Consider the following 27,076-nt stretch of genomic DNA (forward strand, 5'->3'; position numbering starts at 1 on the left):
AAAGGTCCTTAGATGGGTTCTAAGGGGGTATCCAGGGCTAACTACTGAAGAAAAGTGCCTGGCTTAGAACCCAGTGTTCATGGTTAAGGTCTCCCAAACCACACTAGGAGCGTCACCTCTCTGTAGGTCATATATATATTTTCTGTTGTAACAATGGTAAAGTGTCCTTTTTAGTTGATTCTTCCGATATTGGTACATCTTGATCTTTCAAGTTGCAGGCATTATTGACTGATTAGCCATTTCAGAAGGAAAGAATTCATTCTCTTTTAACCTCCCCCCAGCCCACCAGACACAATAACAATTCCTTCTCCTTCCCCTCCCCCAAACAGAGATATACTCAAATTCTGTTACATCAATAGTCAACATTTACAGTACTCAATGTAAATGCTAATCACAGCTGATTCATGTGGTTCATATTCTATGAATCTTTTTTGTTTTTATAAATTTTATTTATTTATTTATTTTTGGCTGTGTTGGGTCTTCGTTGCTGTGCGTGGGCTTTCTCTCTAGTTGCAGCGAGTGGGGGCTACTCTTCATTACAGTGGGCAGGCTTCTCATTGCAGTGGCTTCTCTTGGTGCTGAGCACAGGCTCTAGGCGCATCAGCTTCAGTAGTTGTGGCACGTGGGCTCCAGTAGTTGTGGCGCACAGGCTCTAGAGCGCAGGCTCAGTAGTTGTGGCGCACGGGCTTAGTTGCTCCGCAGCATGTGGGATCTTCCCAAACCAGGGCTCGAACCCATGTCCCCTGCATTGGCAGGAGGATTCTTAACAACTGCGCCACCAGGGAAGTCCCTCTATGAATCTTTTTATCTTCCTGAACAAGTTTTTGTTTTTCTTAGAGCTAATAACTGATTTATTCATGTGCTAAGTTTCTTATGTAATTATTTCTAACTCAATCTCAAATTCTCATCCTGTGGTGTAAATATTTTATAAATTTCCTTTTCTAGAAAAAATCTCCAGCAAGCTGATGGGCTATTCCGGTCTGAACCGGCTGCTTTCTGGACTGTTTCAGCCTGGAATGTCCCACTGTTGTTTGGGACCCTCCCAAATATCCCAGGGATTCCATTCCTCTCTTTCTCGGTTGCATCCTGTTTTATCAATTCCATGTTTTCTCCACTTTATGGTTTACTTCCCTGTGTTGGGGCACATCCTACCCAAATGCGGTAAACACCATGATAAAGGTAGATGGGAGGTGCATTTTTTTTCCCCCTTAAATTGTGGGTTATTAATCTAACAATTGTTTTGGTTGCATACAGAATTCTAGGTTAAAATAATTTTCCTTTCATTGTCTTCCAGCTTTCAATGATGCTAATTGGTAAATCTGTTTCTTCCACTGTGTTGTTTACTTGATAGACTGGTTCAAGCTGGAATGCTGTCTTTCAGTTCTGGGTAAAATTTAAAAAGAATTTCAGTAACTATTTTATTTTTCCTTTCTGTTCACTGTTTCTGAAACTCATGATTTGGATATGAGTTTGATGGATCCTCTAGGTTTTTTTAAATCTTTTTCTCTCTATGGATATTAACAACATTTTTTTTTTTTTTAACAACATATTTTTTTAAGCTTTCCTTTCTCTGAGAAGCTGCTGTTAACTCACATTTCTGTTTCTTGATTTTGGTCTCCACCTTTATTAGAGGCTTACCTCTAGAGTTTGGTCATACGAATGCAAGCCACTAAAAAGCTCCATGAAAGCCCCCTGACTGTGGACTTAATTGCAGGCAGCTTTCCCAAAATTGCCTGATTATTGGACTCATTAAACATATATATATATATATTCAGATTCCTGGGTCCTTGAATCATAACCTCCAGGGAAAGGTCTAGAATGTGTATTTCTAATAAACACCCAGGTGACTCTCATTCTCAGGAAAAACTGGGGAAAACCGATAGCTGAGTCAGTTTCTTTCCTTTTTTTTAAAAAAACAAAACTTTAATTGCAAAATATTAGATGCTAACAAGTTCATAAAAATACTAATGTACAATTTAATGAAAAATTATAAAGTGAAAACACAAAAACCTCCAGATTAAGATAGAAAACACTTTTGGCAACCCCAAATCCCCAAGAAGTGAGTAGTGTAAGCCATAGTAATGTTTAAATAATGCCAGCTGGACTTGTAATCCTGTCCTAATAGCTGATAAAGATGATTAGAGCTCACTCTGCACTCTACATCATCAACATCCTCCATGCCACATACCCAGAGGAAACTATTCTCTGGAATTCTGTGATAATCATTTTCTTGTTTTTCCTTATTGTTTTCATACTTATTTATGTGTCCTTAAATAAAATACCAAAATACTTTCCTTTCATGCATCCCTGACCAAAATCTGTTCCTGAAAATATTGTGAACCACAAATTTTCAGACAGAGGAAACCTACATTCCATTATTTTAAATGGGGAAAATAATAATGTCATCCAAAGTCCATTCAAGTTCTCTCTAAATCACCAAAACACATAAATATTAAATACTTAAATAACAATCCACCAGAGGTTTCTATATAACGTCAAACATTTAAAACACTACTTATCTAACTACTGAAAAGTCACTGGTGAGTATGTTTGTGTGCTACGCCCCCAAACACTGCCCAGTACAGACAGTGCTGCTCAAAGTGCTGGTCTGCAAACCGTTATTAGTCCCTGAAGAGATAAGGAGCTTATGCAGAATGCAAGCAAAACAACGACGTCTCTAAGTGAGCTGCTTAGTGTAGCAGTCTCTTCCTAGAGTGAAGCAAGCGGTGCCTGATCCATCCTGTGCAAGCTCCTCGTATCATCACAGACCAGTAACAAGTAGTTTTTGGAGTGGTTCTGGTCCACACTGAGTAGCTCACTTGTTTAGGATATTATGATTTCCTTCTACAATGCATGCAACAAACGTACTATAAGAGAAATAAACAATGAAATAAAAATACTAAATATGTATAATATGCATAAATAAAGATACTGTTTAAGTCAGACAGATTGACAGTGCCCTGAGAAACCTGAGAGGAGGAAACCCTAGGATCCATGAAGAGGTAAACCTGTAGTGACAATATAATTTATCATCCCAATTGTCCTCATTTTCGAGAGTAAGAGATGTGCTGGTAATAGTTACGACAGGACGATAGCCATAGTCACCCTAGCTAAACCCTCAATGCAAAGCAGTGTTTCTAAACAACACCAGCAAGACCTGCAGTCCTGGCTGGAGAAGAGCCGACTCTGGACCACGCTCACTCTGCACTCTACACCCTCACTTGCAGAGCTTCGATGGAAGGTTTGTGATTCGGGTGGTGAAGTTAGGGCAAGTAAGTTTCTGTGAGCTGTGACAGGGAGTATTTGTGAAGGTTCAGATGGTGAGAGATACCTGAGAATTAGCTTGAGGTTCCTTTTAAAAGAATTGTACTGTAAGTATTTGATGTCCTGCTGTGCTGGATATTCCACACAATGTTGCTAATCTATGGTTGGCTCAAGAGTCACCTCTGTGGGTAGGGTGGGGGAGAGCAATCCCTTAGTTACCAATGTCTTTGCCTCAATTTTTTTGGTAGTCTTTTTGAGACTAATGGCTGTCTTCTGTGGAATATGCTAGGTTTGCCATAAGAGGAGTCATTCTCCCTGGGGAAAACTGGGAGCTTGAAGTGGGTGGGTGGGGAAAGAGTCTGATCACAGGTGGCCCCTCATTTAGCCATGCCTTTGGATAGGGTGCCTTTTCAGTTACTAGGTCAATGTGAGGGAACATTTTTGGAGGAATAGCTGTGGTGTCCTGGATGTATCCTGGATTGAGAGCTCAACAATTGTTCATATCTCTGCTGCTTCAGGGTGGGAAAAGGCAGGAAGGCACAATCCAGCTTGGTACAGTAAAACTTTTCATTTTTTTGTCCAGGCAGAGGTTAATAAATGGTAATTTTCTAGATAGGGAATGGGGAAAGGGGGATGGAAGCTGAGGTGAAGCTTTTTAGGGCTACCGTGAGGAATGAATGTGATGTACATGAGAGTCCCAAGTACATTCAGCCAGGCTGAATTTAACATCCAAACATTCTTTGATCATCACTCAGCACTTATATACAGTATAGAGTTGAAAACAGAACCAAATGACAAACATTCTCATTCTATGTGGGGAAGAGAGTATTTCTTGAACATGCCAAATACTGAGTCCTTGACATATTTTTTATAATTACCAAGGTCTTTCTAATTCCACAATCTAGTACCATCTTCCTTTTAAAGTAAAATATAAAAAGTCTCAAAAATAAAAAACAACAACAACAACAACAACAAAGATATATAAAAAGCCTCCCTTGTCAACTGAAGTGATTCTCCCCTTACCATTGCTGAGAGAATCTGCGCTCCCAGGACTGTGCTGCCTGGAGACCAACTCACTCCCTGTTTTCCTCATCTCTGTGTTTTCATTGTACCGTCTTTTCCAGTAGTTGAGTTCTTCACGATCTGATTCCTGACAGCGCCTCAGGACTGCCATGGAGCGTCTTGTTTTCTCTACCATTTCCATAATGCAGTTCAGGGCCTGAGCCAGGAAAGAAGTCAGGCAGAGCCATGGGATGAGGACATTCATACAATCAACATTGAAAATCAAGGACAGGTAAACAAACTATAATGAATAAAGGTTTAAGAAGCTTACAGATTTAGCAATATCAAGTTTATATTTGAAAGCCTTTCTTATTATTTCTCTTTAAATATATACACACAATTTTTAAGATTTCAAAATAATACTTTTTGGATTCATCATGGTTGAAGCAGCCAGTTTCATCACAATATGGTTCTTTAAAGAGTATGGTGAAAACACATTATATCTCTGCCTAAAGCAGGAGATTTACATAAGAATGCAATCAGAGAATTACGTTCAGAGACAACATCACTCAGGAAGGAAAAGCTACTGTATGTATATTTCAAGCAGGTATTACATCTTCTCTTCCCTTTTTAGTGAGAGGGGAAACTCTCTTTTCCAATGGGGCACAGTTTACATTCTGTGCCAGTGTACTAATTCTCATTTGTATTTGGAGAAGCTCCATTTATTTAACACTCCATTTATTATACCAGGCCCTGTGATAAGCACCTTGCATATCATTACAACCCCCATGAATTCAAATAATATAGCATTATTGTTTTTAAGATATAAAAGTTGAGGCTAAAAATGGTGAAAGAACCTGCCCATCACAGAGGTAGAAGTGGCAAAGCTGGGTCCTAAAACTCATAAGCCTATGTTTTTAACCATTATACTGCATGGCTTCACTTGGTTATGACCTCAAGTGATCACCCCACTACAAAGATTTGGGAGTTACTCTTAGCTCTCTAGCTGCGGCAGTAGTAGATAAATCAGCTTTTATTGCAAAGACACTGTAGCTCTGGTTAGTTCACTTCAAGCATACACACTCTTACTCTCAGTAACATTAAGAATTAAAAGTAACAAGTAGTTAGGAAAACTATACACTGTAAGATTCTTACATGATCAAGATGTTTCCATTCATCAGCCCATTCCCTTTCTGTCAAACGGTGGTCTACCAACTCATCTTGATAGCCTCCATTTAGACCTATTAGAAATTAGATTAAATTTGAAGATAGAGGTAAGAATACAGTAAACAGAATTCTACCAAGTAAATACAAATACATTCATACCAACTATGAGCACACTATTAAGGCCAATGACTCACAATGATATAAAACCACAAAATGACATAAAACCAACAAGAAATCACTATTCAGAATGTATTAAAAAACTCCTACAAATCAATTATGAAAGACAAATAGCCCAAAAGAAAAACAGGTAAGAGAAATAAATAAATAGGTATGCCCCAGACAAAAAAGTACAGATGATCCATAAACATATAAAAAGACATTCAAACTTATACGTAGTCACACAGGGTAAATAAAATCTTCACTAAGATGGTTCCACATCTATATATTGGAAAATATTAAATTGTCAATCATACTAAATGTTGGTAAGGTTGTGGCACAATGCAAGTGCTTAACCACCACAAACAGAGCTGGTGCTGTACAAGTACTTGGAAACAACTTAGTATTAACCAAGGTATAATTTTTTGCATGGTTTTTGATATACGTTACTGAAATTTGCATGAATGCAATGACTATGTGAATCAAGGATATACTGAATTATCCACTACTTTGAAAATCATGTCACACATGGCAACACTGCTCATAGTATCTGAACTGTCAATGTAACACACCTGATATCAGTCTGAATTTATAGCTGTTGTATTCATAGTGATTCTGTATTTGTGCAACCATCTGCTTATTTCATCATATCTTCTTGTGTAGTCATGCCTGAGCACTAATATATTATAAAATACTTTCTTATGTATTATACTTTAGAATATTGATCCTAAAATTATGGGACTAAGGTAGGCTATAGTATCCATAAATTTCATTTTAGGAGAGTAAATTGGGGGAGTGTTAGTTTATTTGTTTAAAAGTGGGGGGTGGGAAATGATTTGGTAAGAACTACTGTACTAGGGCATACATTTTCAAAAGAGGACTGGGGAAAATTAAGGAATCTATAACCAGCCTGGAAAGCAAATGATTGACTGTAAAATAAACCTTCAAGGTAGAGGATTAAAGGTCTTTCAAGTAGAACACTTCAAGATGAAAAAACCTTTTTCTAAAACTGTTAGAAATACAAGGAAAATCTAACCAAAATGCAGTTCTAGCTAGTTTTTGGCATACTTCTCTTAGAAGGTAACGAATTCAACTGGCAAAAAATGTGTATGAATATAGAAGAAATCAATAGGAAGGCAAATTTTTAACATAAGAACCATACAGGACAGCTGCTAAGGGAGCCATCATAGCACACTGGGAATGTACCCAAGCTCTCGGCATCAGAAAACTCGGGTCAGAATCTTGTCTCTGCCACTTTCTAGCTATGTGATTCTGGCCATAGTTCTGTCATCATGTATAAAAAGGCATAAACTCCATGGAATCCTATGTGTGAGGATTAAAAGAGATAATGTACATATACCACAATCTAAGTACTTAAGACTCAGTAAATGTTGGCAGCTGAGAACACCACTGCTGTCGTGGCCCACACCATTCAGCTACTACTGCATGAAGCCAGGGCCCTACTGTGGTCCGAGCCTCTGAAAGATGCTAGTGAGTCTAAGTCAGAAGGGGGGACAGGCAAATGTTTTGCAACTTTTTACTCCACAGGGCAACCCACAGATGGAAATGCAGGGCCAATTCTGGAAACTAGCAGCCCTTTGGTTCTCTGCTCTGACATATCTCCGCAGTTAAACTACAAAGAACCTTCTACAGTAAACTTATTTGAGCTTTGACAAGGAGCTTTGTTCAAAACTGATCTCGGGTGAGGTCTGCTAGGGGCCTTTTTGTTTTTTCTTAAATTTAATGGTTACTGAGGATGCGTATGCCAGGCAGTCCAAATGTGACAATTACCCAGCACAGGAGGTGGTGTTCTCTCCATTTTATTTTTTTTTATAAATTTTTTGGGTTTTTTTGGCTGCGTTGGGTCTTCATTTCTGTATGCTGGCTTTCTCTAGTTGTGGCGAGCAGAGGCTACTCTTTGTTGCGGCGCACACACTTCTCATCGCGGTGGCTTCTCTTGTTGCGAAGCATGGGCTCTAGGCGCACAGGCTTCAGTAGTTGCAGTGCATGGGCTCAGTAGTTGTGGCTTGCGGGCTCTAAAGCGCAGGCTCAGTAGTTGTGGCACACAGCTTAGTTGCTCCGCGGCATGTGGGATCTTCCCGGCCCAGGGATCGAACCCGTGTCCCCTGCATTGGCAGGTGGATTCTCAACCACTATGCCACCAGGGAAGTCCTTCTCCATTTTAGATATGTGTAATCTGAGGCACAGAGAGCCTAAGCAACTTGCATAAGATCACAGAGCTAGTTAGAATGCAGAGCCAAGATTTAAATTTAGGTATGCCTTACCTCTGACCTAAATGTCTCTGCACTTTCACCTCTTAAGACCACGTTTTACAACTTTCTTGTTTAATTTTAAAAACATTTTATTCTGAAATAAACTCAGACTTACAGAAATGTTGCAAGAATAAAGAATTCTCACACACCCTTCACCCAGATTTCCTAAACGTGAATATTTTTACCTAGTTCGCTTTGTCATTCTCTATTTTTCTTCTGAACCATATCAGAATAAGTAATATCCCTTTATTCTTAAATGCTTCATTGTGTATTTCCGAAAATATGTTTAGCCTACTTCTATCATATAATGATAACAGCAACAAGGTATGAATTGAGATCAATTTCAAATGAGAATACTATAACTCTAACATTCTTTTTTATGTATAATATTGTTTTAGCTTATCAGTGGAAAAAAGCAATGATGATAGTATTTTGCTTTATCACTGAGCAGGAAAGAAACCCATGGATTCAATCTGAATTTAAATCATTACCATGCTGCTTATGCCACTTACTAAGATTGTGGTGTCTATCACGAACTTCTCGATGTTCTAGCATCTTGTTGGGTTCACGATATAGGTGGGAAGTTGCAATATCTTCTAAGGTATAGTGCTGAAGAGGTGGAGGAGTAGGATGGAACTGGCCCCCAGGATTCATGAGGGGCACAGTAAGGGCAGGACTGTGCCGGGGAGCAGGGCTAATGGTACACACTCTCTTGGCAGGAGGCTCAGGAGGAATTGTATCTCTTTCAAAACTGCTCTCTTCCCGCCTGTAGAAGAATGGGAAGTACATGTCTGAGCCTGTCAACAAGTGTTCATGCAAACACTGCCCGAGCACCTACTTTGTGCTATGTATTGTGCTATGCACTTTCACAAACAGGAAGATGATAAGAAAAGGTTTGAGATGAGGCATGAACTGAAATGTCTTCAGGGGCCAGGCAGATAATGGAAATTACTGATTTATCCCAGCATGAAAAGAGAGGTCAAATCTATCCATAACCAAGCAGAAACATCTCAACCTCATGAAGCAAAGGAGAAACTAAGATGACAGCATTTTCTTATGTGATAGGACTATGGAGGATTATGGGTTCAACTATATTTAGAAATGTTTCAAGGTCAAATTTGCTACTGTGGAGGTCAGTACTGGAAAGAGACAATTCTCTATATGGGAGAAAAAAGGCTCACATAATTAATACGCTTGTGAATTGGTAGGGTTTTTAGTCATTTGCTTCAATTGTAACAAATTTTCCACTGTTATTAAAATGTTGCTTCCTTGACAAACCATAGAAAATAGCGGTAGATACTCATACATAAATTTCCAGGATAAATTATATTAATATAATTTCAATCTTCAAAGTAAAGCTGATTCATTAACTGTTATACTTTTACAAGACTTCACATATCAGAAAAAAATGCCTTGAACAGATTATATTTCTCATGGTTCTGGAGCAGTGGACCCACAGAATGCTCAAAAGTAGAATTTATCAGCAGGGGTATACAGAGTCATCTAAAGAGTTGAGAAGCATATTGCCACCTGATGTTGGGACAAAGCAAAACTAAGAGTCCATCCCTACATATCACCACAGTAATCAAGTTGTTTTTCTTTCACAAGTAAAGGGAAAGCTCAGAGTGGTTCCAGAAAAGCAAGGACGACAAAGCTCTTCTCTGCTTACCTCTCTGGACTGGGCCTCTTTCCATTTCCATGCACCTCCATGAGCAGCTCAGAAGAGTCAGCAGGGGATGCAATACTTGTGTTGAGCAGAAGGTGTTCATGCTGAGCCAGGTACTGGGATGGTGTCTGCTTGGCGGCCCGAGCACAGTGCAGCAGTTCTCGCTGCAGCAGAGGCAGGTTCGCCTTGAAAAGAAGAGGTAGGGGCTGGAAGGCAGTTTTCCCAGTGTTGGGCCCTATACACAGGGCTCAGCACCTCAAAAGGCTTTCACAAACAAGATGACACAAAACAAAAGCCCTTCACTCTTTGTCATTCTAATTTTCATATGCCCCCCTCTGAATAAAGTGACATCCACTATACTGAACTTGAATTACTGTTAACTTGTCTCTTGTCCCCACAAGATGTAAATCCCCTTAAGGAAGAAACTATGCTTTATTACCTTTGTGGCCTAGTACAGAGTCAAAGCTCAATAAAGCTTTGTTGAACATAATGATTTAAAAACTTAAACATTTTTGAAGACTTCAGTTAGTTAGCGAATTAGTAATGCCTACATGGGAGTAGGAGGAATTCAGTCTTTCCTTTATCATTTTAAGTCCAGGTTTCTCTCTTGTGAATCTAAGCCATTTCTGATAGCACTAGTCAACCTTGCCTTCCTGTTCTCTATTACAGCTGCCATGGAATTCCAGAAACAGTGACTATTCTGGCTTAGTTGGAACATGGGGTTTTGAAAAAAGTAACAGGAGTGATGGAAATGAAGGCAACAAACCTTAGACTAGTCTAGGATCTGAGGATACACAGGTAACCCGTGGGCAGAATCTAATACTTCTTATTGTGGTGCACCACTGAGCATGTTTCCTTATTTTGTAAAAGGATAATTATTTACGTACTGATTATTTTTCTTTCTCCTCAAACTTAAACCTCTAACAAGACAAATCATACAAAAAACCTTGTGCATCTTTAAACTTAACTGTTAAGTCCTTCATATTTAAAATATACTTTCCCCATATTTATTAAAAAAATTATATTTCCCCCCAAATTTAAAAACAACTCAGACTGAGCCCACAATAAGTCTTTATCCCAAGGGAAACAGATGAGAAAGTAAAAGAAGAGTTTAATACATGCAAGTAGTCATCCCTTTACCAACAGTTAATTTAGCAGGCACCATAATTAGTGACTGTTTTAAAGCAGAAATAAATTGACAAAAACCCAAATGCTAGCCAAAAAGCTGCCAGAACAACCTACCTCGTGCTGTTTTCCAAAATAACGAGAGTTAAGAATAGAGAATTTGATGATATAAAACACTTTTAAGTCTGTTCTATAACCTCAATCTTGTAGCAACTGTAAAAACTTAACTGAAAAAAAAATCATGTCAGATCTTTACATTTGTGACATGTGTCCTCTGATGAATTTTTAAATATGTTAATCATTTTCCTATTAACACAAATTTCCCAAATCTCTCTGATTCTGGAGTCTTGGTGGAAATAATTATTTACTGGCTCTGATGCACAGAAAAGGGACCAAGATAGAACACACAGCTGTTTCAAGGCTGAAAAAGGCACCACAGACTGCTCTGAGAGGCCAAGGTGTCAATGCCATCAGAACAGAGCCCAACACAGGCTGTGCACTGAGACCTATGCATTTTCCTGCATGTCTATAACGCTCTAATTTTAAAAGTTTTAAAAAACCAGAATCAGTATTTCAGTTAAGATGACCCATCTTTTTGATGCATTACACTTTCTTAGGAAATAAAGGTAAAGTAAAAGAAGGTAAAAGGGGCATATTTATTTTGTCAAGACAAAACTGAAGATATTATGTGAGTACTCATATAAAAGAGAGAAAACCAATTTCTACAAATACTGTACTGACAAAAGTCAAAATACAGGGACTTCCCTGGTGGCAGAGTGGTTAAGACTCCTCCGCCTGCCAACACAGGGGACACGGGTTCAAGCCCTGGTCTGGGAAGATCCCACATGCCGTGGAGCAACTAAGCCCGTGTGCCACAACTACTGAGCCTGTGCTCTAGAGCCCACAAACTACAACTACTGAGCCCGCAAACTACAACTACTGAGCCCGCATGCCACAACTATTGAAGCCCGCACACCTAGAGCCCGTGCCCTGCAACAAGAGAAGCCCCCGCACCGCAACAAAGCGTAGCCCCTGCTCGCTGAAACCAGAGAAAGCCCGCGCGTGGCAACGGAGACCCAACGCAGCCAAAAATAAATAAATTAATAAATTTTTTTAAAAAGTTAAAATATTAAAAAATTGAGCTCATTTTTTTTGTATAGTCTACTACTAATGAAAAGAATAGAATTCATTTGATAGGGAGGGATTGAGGATAACATTTTTAGCTTATTTGGGGTTCAACGTTAGTGTTCCAAATTACCAAGTCGATTACAAATGTTCATCTCAAGGGCTTTGCAAAACAACGTGGTGGGCTGGATACGGGTCATAAGTTTACAGACTATGCCTGGTCTAGAATACATTGTTATCTGACTCTAGTCATTCATTGCTTTTGACCTATTTTATAGGACTGCAACTTACACATAACTGGTTGCAAAGCAAAAAACTTGTCTATGAACATGCATAAAATTACATGCATAGAGGTTCTAGAGACTTCCCTTGCCCACTGCAGAAGATTTACTTTTGTTTGCATATTCTTATCAATAATCCTGACCTATAATGTCTGTTATTTGGCTTCTCCCCTGAACAGGTTATAACACCTTACAGATTCCCTCACTAATAATGAATTAAATAAAATCTATGACACAGGTTCATTTTTTAAAATCTGTATGAGTCATAATGTTACCTGTTTTTAAAAATTGTTTAATGGGAAAAATAGTAACTTTACAGTGGGAAAGCATGGTGGACACCACCTTTACCAACTGATCAAAGTCCACACTACCAGTTATGAGACAAATTAACATCTATGTCTCCTGATAGCATGCAGTAATACCACCTACCTGCTATTTCTGTCTAAAATGCATAACCTCATTCTCATCATGAAGAAGTATCAGAAAAATCCAAATAGAAACATATGATATAAAATAACTATCCTGTACTCTTCAAAACTGTCCAAATCATAAAAGACTGAGAAGCTGTTCCAGATTAAAATGGACTGAAGAGGGCTTCCCTGGTGGTGCAGTGGTTGAGATATCTGCCTGCCAATGCAGGGGACACGGGTTCGAGCCCTGGTTTGGGAGGATCCCACATGCCGCGGAGCAGCTGGGCCCGTGAGCCACAACTACTGAGCCTGTGCGTCTGGAGACTGTGCTCCGCAACAAGAGAGGCCGCGACAGTGAGAGGCCCGCGCACTGCGATGAAGAGTGGCCCCCGCTCGCCGCAACTAGAGAAAGCCCTCGCACAGAAACGAAGACCCGACACAGCCAAAAATTAACTAATTAATTAATTTAAAAAAAAAAATGGACTGAAGAGATATGACAATGTAATCCAACATGTGATCCTGAATTAGATACAGGAGCAAAAAAAATGACATTTTGTTAAAAAGGACATTTGTGGGACATCTGGTGAAATATGAATAAGGTCTATAGATAATAGTGTTATAAATATCAATGTTAATTTCTTGATTTGATAATTATACTAAAGTATCAGTATTTAGATGTATCATGTCTGCAGCTTACCCTGAAACATTTCTGAGGAAAAAATAAATGGAAAGAAAAGAGAATAATAATGCAGATGTGATAAAATATCAACATTTGGAGAATGTGAATTTTATTGTACCATCTTGAAACTTTCTTGTGAGCATGAAATTATTTCAAAATAAAAGTTTTTTTTTTCAAAGGAGCATATTATATATAAATTTAACAGTGGCTCACCTATCAGGTACGCATAATAATTTTAAACAGTGTCCCCAAAAGTTATGTTCCAGGGGACATTAATTCCACAGGACGTAATTAGAAACTAGACTAACTGGGGGGAGGAGAGAAGTAAACACTGCCTTCCCACATGCTCCTGTCCTAAGGGTTAGTCCTAACTTACAAAGGCCTCTGTTTTGAGAGCCTCCTCCCATAACACACACTCTTCACCCCCTGGCCACAACCAAAAGACTGTGTCCAGTTACTTCCTCTGCTAAGAGCCCAACCTCCATGCCATGCGCACCTCCATCCCACTCTACTCCTGCTCTCTGCCTCCCCACCTGCTCCTTCTGTGTGTCACCAACAGTGTCTGCATACAGACCACGACTCAAGGCTTTTGCAACTCTCATCTCATCAAGCATAAAGCTTATTCGCAAACCACTCACACTTCTGTAGCAGCCCCAAATAAAATACAGATATAAAATGTGGCAAGCTGCCCTGATGTAGTTCATAGAACAGGGATCAGTAACAGATCTTGAGGAAATGTTGAAGATAAATTACATTCCAGTAGTAATCTCATAAAAATTACCTTGAGGAATGGAATAACAAAAGGACGAAGAGGAAAGTTTGTAGCCTCTTGGAGCTTGCAATGGAATTCTTCAATTGTTACTGTTGAGTTCTGAAAAGATAAATAGCATTGTTCAACTTCTAAAACTGGACAGTGTTCTAACATAAATCTGATAGTGCTGAACCCTTTGAAATAATAAGGAAAAGGATAACTCCAAGAGCACTATTGTGAACTCAAATCCCTCTCAAAGGTTAACCAAATTCTGTTTCCTTTATGAAAGAAATTCAGCCTCCTTGATTTTCTTCTCTACTACCCCAAATCTAACAAATTCCCCTCTATGCTCAGCAGCCTGGGCAGAATAGGGCATTGCCTTCCTCTCGTGAAGAGAGGCACTCAGGTTCCTTGTATTGAGGGGTTCATCACAAGTCACCTCAGGTACAGGTAACCAAGCTTACAGTGTTTCCAGCTGAACAGTTCCCAAATCAGTCCAGGATATCAACTTAATGACTCGGAGCCTCATGTCTTCAGAAGTTCATTTCTTCATTGATTTTGCCTACCTCCTAGCATCAGTTCCCTAAATCTTCTAAATCGGAAGTTAACAACAAAAAAAGATGCCTTCTACCTTCCAGTGGTCTGTTTGCAAATCAGAGCACCTCCAAATGGGCAGACTTCCACTGGTTAGATCTTAGTATTCCCATGAAAGTTATTAGCACTTCCCCTGTATTTTTTCAGGTCCTTCTTTAAACTAAGATTCTCAGCTCCTTTGCTAAGAGGAATGTACCAATACAAATATTTTCTTCAAAGTTCACAAAATATTTTTATTTTTACTTCAATTCCCTAAAACACAGCAAAATAATAAGTTCAAAACAAAACATCAATCTGAATTCTTGCTTGTCTGAAAGAACAATGATGACTTCTAGGATTTATTTTTATAAAGTCATCAAGTGTTCAAAGATGTAACATGTACCACACAAATTATTCATCAGCAAAATATTGTTTCTTAACAAGAAGAAATGGAAAACATATAGGTCCTCAACACAAAACTGCATTAAAAATCGTAATACCATCATACATCAGAATGCTTAAGGTGGGGGACAGATTTGTATGCATTGAGGAAAGGTGTCTATAATATACTAAGTGAAAAACCAGAGAACATAGCAGTATATTCTAACAATCCATTTTTGAAAATAACACACATACATTTATATAGCATTTTAAGTGTCTGGAAGGACAATTACAACAGTAGTTATTTCTGGATGTGAAATTATGTTGGATTTTCCAAATGTATCATACAATGTTGAGAAAAAACTAAAATATTTCCCTTTGGGAAAAAAGAGTGTATCAAATTTAACCATGTTAAATGAAAATGTTTGTACAGTTTACCCCATTTCATACCAAAAATGTTCTTTTAAACCTTAGCTGAGTGCTTGTTTTAAGTAAGTGACAGGTATACAATGCAACCAACTCTACTGGCAATCAGGAATAAAAATTAAGTGTAAGAGAATGCTATTCACTCCCTACTACAAATAATGCAATCAGGCCTCAAACAGTAAACAGAAGTAGATTAAATCTATGGAAAGACTAAAGGAAATGACTAAGTTTTCTTATGGATGGACAAAGGAGGGAAAAGATTAACTTAAGTTAGAGAAACGGACTCAAGGCTATATATACTATAGATGCCAGGCAATCCTCTATCCGAGAGGGAAGATAGGCCATTGTTCTGTTATCCTTCCCTCTCATTCAATTACTTAATAAATAAGAGCATAGTTGTTTGTTTCCTCATAGTCTAGTGGGAAAATTGAAAAGTAAGCTATTCATTACAGTATGATCACAGTACATGTGTGCAGGACACTACTGGCATGCAGACATAGGGGGACAAGGAAGGCTTTATAGAAGTGCCATCTGAAGAAGTGAAAGTGCAGCCTTGAGAAAGATGCTTCTGAGGAAGACAGAATGTAAGAATGCAAAGTATGAGGGGAATCTAGTCCACTGGATCCTAAGGGCAACACTTACAGAGATCTTACAAGACAATGGGTATAGATAGGCCACCAGACTAAAATTTTTTTTAATCTTTTAAGATTTTGGAATAATGATAATCATAGGAAGTTGCAAAAAATAGCACAGATAGGTTCCTCTGTATCCTGCACCAAGGTTCCCCCAATGTTTATATTTTATGTAATTATAGTGCAATATCAAAACTAGGAAACTACCATGGTAATATGTGTGTATAGTTCTATGCCATTTTATGGCATGTGTACATTCACGTTATCACCACTGAAATCAAGACCAAGAAGTATAGAAACCCTATCTACCTTTATCCTCCCTGGTTTATAATAATAATTGTTTTAAATATTTCCTTTATATATACTGACAACCATAACAGACAAGGTTATAATTTTTGCTTCAACCATCAAACATAATTTAGACAACCCAAGAGAAGTAAAGTCTATTGTATTTACTTATATTTTTACTCTTTCCATTTTTCCTTCACCTATCCTGATATTTCAAGACTCCTTCTTTTACCGTTCCTTTCTGTTTCAAGAAGCTCTTTTAGCCTTTCTTTTTTTTTTTTTTTCTGGCCGCGTCCTGCAGCTTGTGGGATCTTAGTTTCCCGACCTGGGATGGAACCCGGGCCCTCGGCAGTGACAGCCTGGCACTGGACCGCCAGGGAATTCCCTAGCCATTATTTTAGTGTAGGTCTGCTGAAGACAAATTCTCTTAGTTTTACTTCATGTGAAAATATTTTGATCCTTCTACCCTTCATTCCAGAAGGATACTTTTGATAGATACAAGATTCTGGGTTGACAATCTTTTCTCCCAGCCCTTGAAAAATATGTCACTTCCTTCTGGCATCCATGGTTACTGATGCTTTCTCTGTTGCTTTCAAGATTTTTGGGGATGGGATGCCTTTTTGTTGTTTTTTTTTTTGGCCATACCACAGAGCTTGTGGGATTCCAGTTCCCTGACCAGGAGTTGAACCTGGGCCCTCAGCAGTGAGAACTCGGAGTCCTAACCACTGGACAACGAGGGAATTCCTGGGATGGGATGTCTTCTTTGAGGTATGCTCAGCCTTTTTGAATCTGTAGGCTTGGATCTTTTGTTAAATTTGGGAACTTTCCAGGCATTATTTCAGCCCCACATTCTTTCTCTCTCCTCCTACTGTGACTCAGATCTTTTGTTATACTCTTTTAAATCCCTGAGGTTCTGTTCATGTTTTTTTACTTATTTCTGTATGTTGTTTAGATTGGGTAGTGGACTTCCCAATAAATAGATTGGGTAGTTTTCTATCATTCCAGCTTCAAGTTCACTGATTCTTTCCTCTGTTCTCTACAGTCTATTGTTGAGTCCATCACTGAGTTGTTTTTTTGTTTTTTAAAAATTTTTATTTATTTATTTGTTTATTTGGCTGCATTGGGTCTTTGTTGCTGCACGGGCTTTCTCTAGTCATTGTGAGTGGGGGTCGCTCTTTGTTGTGGCGCGCGGGCTTCTCCTTGCGGTGGCTTCTCTTGTTGCAGAGCATGGGCTTCAGGTGCGCAGGCTCAGCAGTTGTGGCATGCAGGTTTAGTGGTTGTGGCACACCAGCTCTAGAGCACAGGCTCAGTAGGTGTGGCTCACAGGCTTCGTTGCTCCGTGGCATGTGGGATCTTCCAGGACCAGGGCTCGAACCCGTGTCCCCTGCATTCGCAGGCAGATTCTTATCCATTGTGCCACCAGGGAAGTCCCCATCACTGAGTTTTTAATTTCATTATTATATTTGTCAGTTCTCAACTTTCCATTTAGTTCTTTATATCTTCTATTTCCTTGCTGAGGCTTTGTATTTCTTCATTTGTGTTGATAACTGCTCACTGAAGCATTTTTATGATGTCTGCTTCAAAACCCGTCACATATTTCAAACATCTGGGTCATCTTAACTGATGTTTGTTGGTTACCTTTTCTCATTCCACTTGAGATGGTCAGTTCTTGGTATGACAAGTGATTTTCTGCTGTATCCTGGATGTTTTGGGTTCTATGTTGTAAGACTCCAGATCTTATCTACGCCTTCTATTTTCGAGGCATCCTCTGATAGTGTGCCATTGGGAAGAGAAGAATCTTTGATGCTGTCAGGTGGGGTATAATCCCAGGCTCCCCACTCAACCTCTGTTGATTTGTAGAAGGAAAGAGGGGTTCCTTACTGCTGGGCAGGGGTGGGAGCTCAGGCTCCCCAATAGGCCTCATAGGGGAGGGGGAAGGGTGTACATTATTGTGGTTTTTTTCCTGAGGTGTTTGACTGTCACAGAGTGATTTCTGTCCAAAAGTTTTGTATCTTGCTTGGTTGCTCCTTTCCTAGTCCTTTGGCTAGAAAGAGGTGGGGTTTTTTTTTGTGGGTTTTGGTTTGTTTGCTTTTTGTCTGTGCTCATTAGTATTTCCATAATACTGGCTTCTCCAGACCACAGTCCAGGATATATGATGACAGCACAAAGCCAAGGGAACTCACTGCTGTGTACTTCCTTGAGTCTCAAGGTCACTAGCCAATGTGCCTTCTTCTCTCCATCTTTCAGAGTCTTCTTACTTTCGTTTTATACATAATGTCCATTGTTTTTTTGCTGTATTTGTCAGGAGGGATAGGAAGAAGTATACCTTTCTGTTATACCTCTGAACCAGACTTGATATGACTACATCATATTCCATTAAACTGAGGTACTGTCATTTACTCAGGCTATTATAGAACGTTTAGGTGGTTCAAATTTTTTGGACATTATAAATAATGTTAGTGCACATTGTTTATAATTTTTTTAGGATGAATGTCAAGGAGAGATACTGGTAGGTCAAAGGAACTGTCTAGTTTAAGGTATAAAACTACCTTCCAGAATGTGTATTCTCCAAATAAGTAGCCAGAGTACAAAACATTTACCTTTACCTTGCAGTGGAAATTGCCACGCTTGCTTCCTGGTACAGTTAAGGACCACCAGCACCTTACCTCTTCTCTTACACACCAGAAACACCAAATGCACACAGGTGAACTAAACTCTTGCTACCTGTGTGGCCTTTTCTGACTTTGCTAATGAAGTCTCCTCCACATGGAATGACTGTTCCATTTACATATGCTTGCCAAAATCTTAATGATTCCTTTCATAAATACAAGACCAAATAAGGGCTTCCCTGGTGGCACAGTGGTTAAGAATCCGCCTGCCAACACAGGGGACACGGGTTCGAGCTCTGGTCCGGGAAGATCCCACATGCTGTGGAGCAACTAAGCCCATGCACCACGACTACTGAGCCTGCACTCTAGAGTCCACGAGCCACAACTACTAAAGCCCGCATGTCACAACTACTGAAGCCTGCGTGCCTATTGCTTGTGCTCCGAACAAGAGAAGCCATCGCAATGAGAAGCCCTTGCACCACACCTCAGAGTAGCCCCAACTCGCTGCAACTAGAGAAAGCCCATGCACAGCAATGAAGACCCAAAGCAGCCAAAATAAATAAAGAAATAAATAAAAATAAATCTATAAAACAAAAAAGACCAAATAAGGCTTTCACGATACAGAAATATAATAATCTATAGGTGTTAATTCTCCTCCAAATTAGACAAAGTTTTCAACAAGATGGTAGAAAAAAAGAGAAAAAGAAAAAGGAAAAAGAAAAGAAAAAAGAAAAAGGAAAGAAAGGAAAAATAACGGATTGGTAAGCTCAAATGCAATACACATAAGGCAATCATTTTATCTATGAATAATGGCAGTTTTATTTATGTTTCTCTAATCCTTATATATTTTTAAAAATATTTTATTTATTTATGTATTATTTATTTATTTTGGCTGTGCTGGGTCTTAGTTGGGGCACGTGGGATGTTCGTTGCAGCATGCAGACTTCTTAGTTGGGCAAGTGGACTTCTTAGTTGCGGCATGTGGACTCTTAGTTGCAGAATGTGAATTCTTAGTTGCTGCATGCATGCAGAATCTAGCTCCCTGACCAAAGATTGAACCTGGGCCCCCTGCATTGGAAGCATGGAGTCTTATCCACTGGACCACCAGGGAAGTCCCTCCAATCCTTATATCTTATTTGCTAGGCTATAATGTTCAGGATTACAGTGAAGAGAAAAGAGATCCTATCTGGTTCCTAATATCAGAGGGAAAGCTTTTGAAATTTCACCACTTAGCATAGGCTTGCTAAAGGTTCTGTGTTTATACATACAACTGTCATCAGATTAAGGAAGTTCTTGCTATAATTGGTTTGCTGTTTTTTAACAATGAATGGATATTAAATTTAACAAACATTTCTCACCTTGTACTGTCTCCAAATGTATTTATAGTTTCAATATCAATTGCTATAGACTATATGTTTTTGTAAGCCCTCAAAATTCCTATGCTGAAACCTCATTTCCAATGTGTTGATATTTGGAAGTGAGGCCTTTGGGAGGTGGCTAGGTCATGAGGACAGAGCCCTACTGAATGGCATTAGTGCCCTTATAAAAAAGACACCAGGGAGCTCTCTTGCCAATTCCACCCTGTGAGGACACAGTGAGAAGATGGCCATCTATGAACCAGGAAGTGGGCTCTCAACAGACACCAAATCTGCTGACACCTTGATCTTGGACTTACCAACCTTCAGAACTATGAGAGATGAATGCTGGTTGTTTATAACCACCTAGTCTATGGCATTCTATTTTAAGAGCCTAAAAGGACTAAGACGCTGATCTGAATGAAAATCTCAGTATGTGAGATTATAAATTGGTATAAAACTTGGGAAAACCATTTGACCTTATATACTAAATTTATATACATGTATACCCTATGAAATCACAATTCCATTGTTCAGTGCAGTGCTTGCACACATGTACCATAAATAAAAATGCTCATTATTTGTAATGGCCCCTGTACAGAAAAGAGCTAATACAGCTGGTCTACAACTGCTAACCTTAGGAAAGCCTGTTTGCAAGGTAAAAAATTGTAACACATGCTATAACATGAATAAACCTTGACAACATTACGCTAAGTGAAATAAGCCAGCTACAAAAAGACAAATACTATGTGATTTCACTAATAGGAGGTACCTGGAGTAGTCAAGTAAAATGGTGGCTGACAGAAGCTGGGGAAAGAAGGAAATGGGGAATTATTGTTTAATGGCACAGAGTTACAGTTTTGAAAGATGAAAAGAGTTCTGAAGGTGGACGGTGGTGATAGCTGCACAACAATGAATATACTTAATACCACTGAATTGTACACTTAAAAATGGTTAAGATGGTAAATTTTGTGCTATACGTATTTTACCACCTCCTCATGATGACACAATTTTAAAAATTTGGAAAAAAAAAAGAAACATTAACCCAAGCACAGCCATTTAAAAGAGATGATTGGCTACATCTACATATTCTTTCATAGCTAGAAAAAAATTCACTTTCTGTGTGTGTGTGTGCATGCGCGAGTGCACGCATGCAAATAAGCTGTCATTTTTTTCTTTTACTCTTGAAATTAAGCAGACTCTACTTAAAGTAATTTGCTGCTGGAATTGGCATAACATTCTGATGGCTACTTTGCTTCCAATTATGTTCAAACTCATTTTGACATTTAAGGCCAATTTTATTAGTCTAGAGCCAGAAAGACTTTTCCATAGTACTCTAAAATTTGACCAATAAAGGGACCCCACTCCCACCCCAAACAAACAAACAAACAAAAAGTTTCCCTAATGGATGGTGGTACTGTTTTTACAAACTCTGATTGATGCTAAACACCACTTTTCCTTCTATGAGTCTGGAGTTTCATAGGTGCTACGCCAAGAGTGCCTATGTGCCCAGACTCCAGGAAAAACCTTGGGCATTGAGGGTTTAATGGGGTTCCTTGGGCAGAAGCATCACACATAAGTTGTTGTATTTTCACTGCTGGGGAAGAGTGAACTCTGTGTGACCGTTCATAGAGGAGAAAAAGGAAGCCTATATATGGATTCCTCCGGATCCCAACTGTGTTTCTCACCTTTCTGATCCAGCTGTGTGTCCTTATTATGCCTCTGTATTAAATCTTAGGGACTTCCTTAGTAGTCCAGTGGTAAAGAATCCGCCTTGCAATGCAGGGGACGCAGGTTTGATCTCTCATCAGGGAACTAAGACCCCACATGCTGCAGGACAACTAAGCCCACGTGCCACAACTACTGAGCTCGCGCACCTCATCTAGAGCCCGTGTGCCACAAACTACAGAGCTCACGCGCTCTGGAAGCTGCGCGCCACAACTAGAGAAGAGAAAACCTGCATGCCACAACTAAAGAGAAGACTGTGCACCACAATGAAGAGCCTGCACGCTGTAACGAAAGATCCCGCATGCCTCAACAAAGATCCTGTGGGCCGCAACTAAGACCTGACGCAGCCAAAAAAAAAAAAAAACTTAGCTGTGAGCACAACTATACGCCAAGTCCGGACAATTCTAGCAAATCTGAAGACATGGGGGTGGTACTGGGGGACCCCTGATGCTGCCTCAAAATATAAACAACTCAAATGTCCATCAAAAAGTATAAACTGAAAAAAAAAAAAAAAAAGTATAAACTGTGGTATATTCCTACAATGAAACATTATACAGCAATGACAATGAACCACCTACAGCTATACAAAACAATAGGGATAGAATCTCAAATGATGAAAAAGTCATTTATTGCACTTTGCCTTGTATGAAAGTGGTTTCCTCTGTACAATACTGAGTCATCTTTTAAAGCAGCAGTTCATAAACATTTTAGTCTCATAATCCCTCTAATTAATATGGGTTACATCTATTGATAATCACTATATCTGAAATTAAAACTGAGAATTTAAACAATATTTATTATTAACTCATTTCAAAATAACTGTACTTATCTCAAAAATGTAGTATACAGACTTGGTGCAGCATGGCATTGGCTGCGGTACTGAAGTTAAGCAAGATTCCACAAGAGATGCAATTTGCTGCCAGAAGTGTGTTTTTCTTCGAAAAGGCAATAACTTCAAGCACTTGTGGTGGATACAGATTTTTGCTGCAAGTCTGCAAACGGAGGTGAGACATTACCCTGGGACCAGCTGGCCTGTGGCCCTTGGGTGATGAGAGGGGAGTGCATTGCTGGGACACATAGGACATCTCCTACAGAGTGCCACTTCTCCAAGGCTGAGAAACGTAACTAACCTATCACATACATAAAAATACAAATAGCAATTTAGACAAAATGAGGCAGGGACTTCCCTGGTGGTCCAGTGGCTAAGACTCCACGCTCTGGATGCAGGGGGCCAGGGTTCGATCCCTGGTCACAGAACTAGATCCCACATGCTGCAACTAAGAGTTTGCATGCCACAACTAAAGACACCGCATGCCGCAACTAAAAAAAAAAGATCCTGCGTGCTTGCTGCAATAAAAGATCCCGCACATGGCAATGAAGATCCCATGTGCTGCAACTAAGACATGGTGCAGCCAAATAAATAAACATTAAAAAAAATGAGGTGACAGAGGAATGTTTCAGACAAAGGAACAAGATAAAACCCCAGAAGAAGAACAAGTGATGTGGAGATAGGCAATCTACCCGAGAAAGAGTTCAGAGTAATGATCATAAAGATGATCAAAGGACTTGGGAGGAAAATGGATGCAGAGAGCAATAAACTAGAAGTTTTTAACAAAGAATTAGAAAATATAAAGAACAACCAAACAGAAGTGAAGAATATAATGATGGAAATGAAAAATACACTAGAAGGAATCAACAGTAGACTAAACAAGGCAGAATTATGGATCAGTGAGCTGAAACACAGAGTAGTGGAAATCACTGCCATCAAAAAGAAAAAAGAATGAAAAGAAATGAAGACAGTGTAAGAGACCTCTGGAACAACATCAAGTGCACTAATGTTTGCATTATAGGGGACCCAGAAGGAGTAGAAAAAGAGAGAAAGGGCCTGAGAAAATGTGTGAAGAGATAATAGCCGAAAACTTCCCTAACATGGGAAAGGAAATAGTCACCCAAGTCCAGGATGTGCAGAGTCCCATACAGCAGCAGTCCCCAGCCTTTTTGGCACCATGGACTGGCTTCATGGAAGACAATTTTTCCACAGGGGGCGGGGTGGGTGATGGGATGGTTCAGGTATTAACGCGAGCGATGGGGAGCGGCAGACGAAGCTTAGCTCACTCTCCTGCCACTCACCTCCTGCTGTGCGGCCCGGCTCCTAACAGGCCACGGACTGCTACTGGTCCGCGGCCCAGGGGTTGGGGACCCCTGCCATACAAGACTAACCTGCAGAGAAACACACCAAGACAAACTGTAATCGAAATGACAAAAATTAAAGATAAAGAGAGAATATTAAAAGCAATAAGGGAAAAGCAACAAATAACACACAAAGGAACTCCTAATAAGGCTATCAGCTGATTTTTTTCAGCAGAAACTCTGCAGACCAGAAGGGAGTGGCACAATACACTTAAAGTGATGAAAGAGAAAAACCTACAACCAAGAATACTCTACCCAGCAAGGCTCTCATTCAGATTTGGTGGAGAAATCAAAAGCCTAACAGACAAGCAAAAGCTAAAAGAATTCAGCACCCTAAACCAGCTTTATGACAAATGCTAAGGGAACTTCTCTAGGCAGAAAAGAAAAGGCCATAATTAGAAACAAGAAAATTATGAAATGGAAAAGCTTACTGGTAAAGGCAAATATACAATAAAGGTAGGAAATCATCCATATACAAAGCTACTGGGGAGGTGGTTGAAAGACAAAAGTAGTAAAATTTCTGTATCCACAATAAGCAGTTAAGAAACACACAAAACGGACTTCCCTGGTGGCACAGTAGTTAAGAATCTGCCTGCCAATGCAGGGGACATGGGTTCAAGCCCTGGTCCGGAAGATCCCACATGCCGCAGAGCAACTAAACCCATGCACCACAACTACTGAGCCTGTGCTCTAGAGCCTGCAAGCCACAACTACTGAGCCCGTAGGCCACAACTACTGAAGCCGCACACCTAGAGCCTGTGCTCCACAACAAGAGAAGACACCACAGTGAGGAGACCACGCACTGTAACTAAGAGTAACCCCTGCTCACCACAACTAGAGAAAGCCCACGTGCAGTAACAAAGACCCAACGCAGCCAAAAATAAATAAATAAATTTATATATTAAAAAAAAAGAAACACACAGAACAATTAGATGTAAAATATAATATCAAAAACAATAATTGTGAGGGGAGCAGAGTACAAATGCAGGGTATCTAAAACCCATTTGACAGTAAGAGATCAGCAACTTAAAACAAGCACATATATATATAGGCTGCTATACAAAAACCTGCTATACAAAAACCTATATATACAGGCTGCTATACAAAATCTATAATAAATATACATACACAAAAGAAATAGGAGCACAGCAAAGGAAACCATAAACAAGACCAAAAGACAACCCTCAGAATGGGAGAAAATATTTGCAAATGAAGCAACTGATAAAGGATTAATCTCCAAGATTTACAAGCAGCTCATGCAGCTCGATAACAAAAAACCGAACAACCCAATCCAAAAATGGGCAGAAGACCTAAATAGACATTTCTCCAAAGAAGATATACAGATGGCCTACAGACACATGAAAGAATGCTCAACATCATTAATCATTAGAGAAATGCAAATCAAAACTACAATGAGATATCATCTCACACCGGTCAGAATGGCCATCATCAAAAAATCTAGAAACAATAAATGCTGGAGAGGGTGTGGAGGAAAGGGAACACTCTTGCACTGTTGGTGGGAATGTAAATTGATACAGCCACTATGGAGAACAGTATGGAGGTTCCTTAAAAAACTACAAATAGAACTACCATATGACCCAGCAATCCCACTACTGGGCATATACCCTGAGAAAACCATAGGTCAAAAAGAGTCATGTACCAAAATGTTCATCGCAGCTCTATTTACAATAGCCAGGACATGGAAGCAACCTAAATGTCCATCGACAGATGAATGGATAAAGAAGATGTGGCACATATATACAATGGAATATTACTCAGCCATAAAAAGAAATGAAATGGAGGTATTTGTAATGAGGTGGATGGAGTTAGAGTCTGTCATACAGAGTGAAGTAAGTCAGAAAGAGAAAAACAAATACAGTATGCTAACACATATATACGGAATCTAAGGGAAAAAAAAAAAAAAAGGCCATGAAGAACCTAGTGGCAAGACGGGAATAAAGACACAGACCTACTAGAGAATGGACTTGAGGATATGGGGAGGGGGTGGGGTGAGATGTGACAGGGTAAGAGAGTGTCATGGACATATATACACTACCAAATGTAAAATAGATAACTAGTGGGAAGCAGCCACATAGCACAGGGAGATCAGCTCGGTGCTTTGTGACCACCTAGAGGGGTGGGATGTGGAGGGTGGGAGGGAGGGAGATGCAAGAGGGAAGAGAAATGGGAACATATTGTATATGTATAACTGATTCACTTTGTTATAAAGCAGAAGCTAACACACCATTGTAAGGCAATTATACTTCAATAAAGATGTTTAAAAAAAAAAAAATAAAAAAAAAAAAAAACTACAATGAGATATCATCTCACACTGGTCAGACTGGCCATCATCAAAAAATCTAGAAACAATAAATGCTGGAGAGGGTGTGGAGAAAAGGGAACCCTCTTGCACTGTTGGTGGGAATGTAAATTGATACAGCCACTATGGAGAACAGTATGGAGGTTCCTTAAAAAACTAAAAATACAACTACCATACGACCCAGCAATCCCACTACTGGGCATATACCCTGAGAAAACCAGAATTCAAAAAGAGTCATGTACCAAAATATTCATTGCAGCTCTATTTACAATAGCCAGGACATGGAAGCAACCTAAGTGTCCATCATCGGATGAATGGATAAAGAAGATGTGGCACATATATACAATGGAATATTACTCAGCCATAAAAAGAAACGAAATGGAGGTATTTGTAGTGAGGTGGATGGAGTTAGAGTCTGTCATACAGAGTGAAGTAAGTCAGAAAGAGAAAAACAAATACAGTATGCTAACACATATACATGGAATCTAAGGAAAAAAAAAAAAAGGTCATGAAGAACCTAGTGGCAAGACGGGAATAAAGACACAGACCTACTAGAGAATGGACTTGAGGATATGGGGAGGGGGAAGGGTAAGATGTGACAGGGTGAGAGAGTGGCATGGACATATATACACTACCAAATGTAAAATAGATAGCTAGTGGGAAGCAGCTGCATAG

General features: G+C 39.4%; 1 protein-coding gene across 3 annotated transcripts in view; it reads right to left on the bottom strand.

Moving 5' to 3' along the window:
- The window catches only part of CBFA2T2 (CBFA2/RUNX1 partner transcriptional co-repressor 2), a 188,824-nt gene that overhangs the window by 17,834 nt on the left and 143,914 nt on the right, over positions 1-27,076 (bottom strand). For all 3 annotated transcript variants that reach the window (XM_036826331.1, XM_036826330.1, XM_036826329.1), the window contains exons 4-8: positions 13,930-14,019; positions 9,532-9,713; positions 8,375-8,628; positions 5,422-5,507; positions 4,288-4,483 (exon numbers count right to left, since the gene is read on the bottom strand). In XM_036826331.1, the coding sequence (XP_036682226.1) occupies positions 4,288-4,483; positions 5,422-5,507; positions 8,375-8,628; positions 9,532-9,713; positions 13,930-14,019 (808 nt within the window). The remainder of the gene's footprint in view (positions 1-4,287; positions 4,484-5,421; positions 5,508-8,374; positions 8,629-9,531; positions 9,714-13,929; positions 14,020-27,076) is intronic.

This window comes from Balaenoptera musculus, chromosome 15 (assembly GCF_009873245.2).
Source record: "Balaenoptera musculus isolate JJ_BM4_2016_0621 chromosome 15, mBalMus1.pri.v3, whole genome shotgun sequence".
Classification (NCBI taxonomy): domain Eukaryota; kingdom Metazoa; phylum Chordata; class Mammalia; order Artiodactyla; family Balaenopteridae; genus Balaenoptera; species Balaenoptera musculus.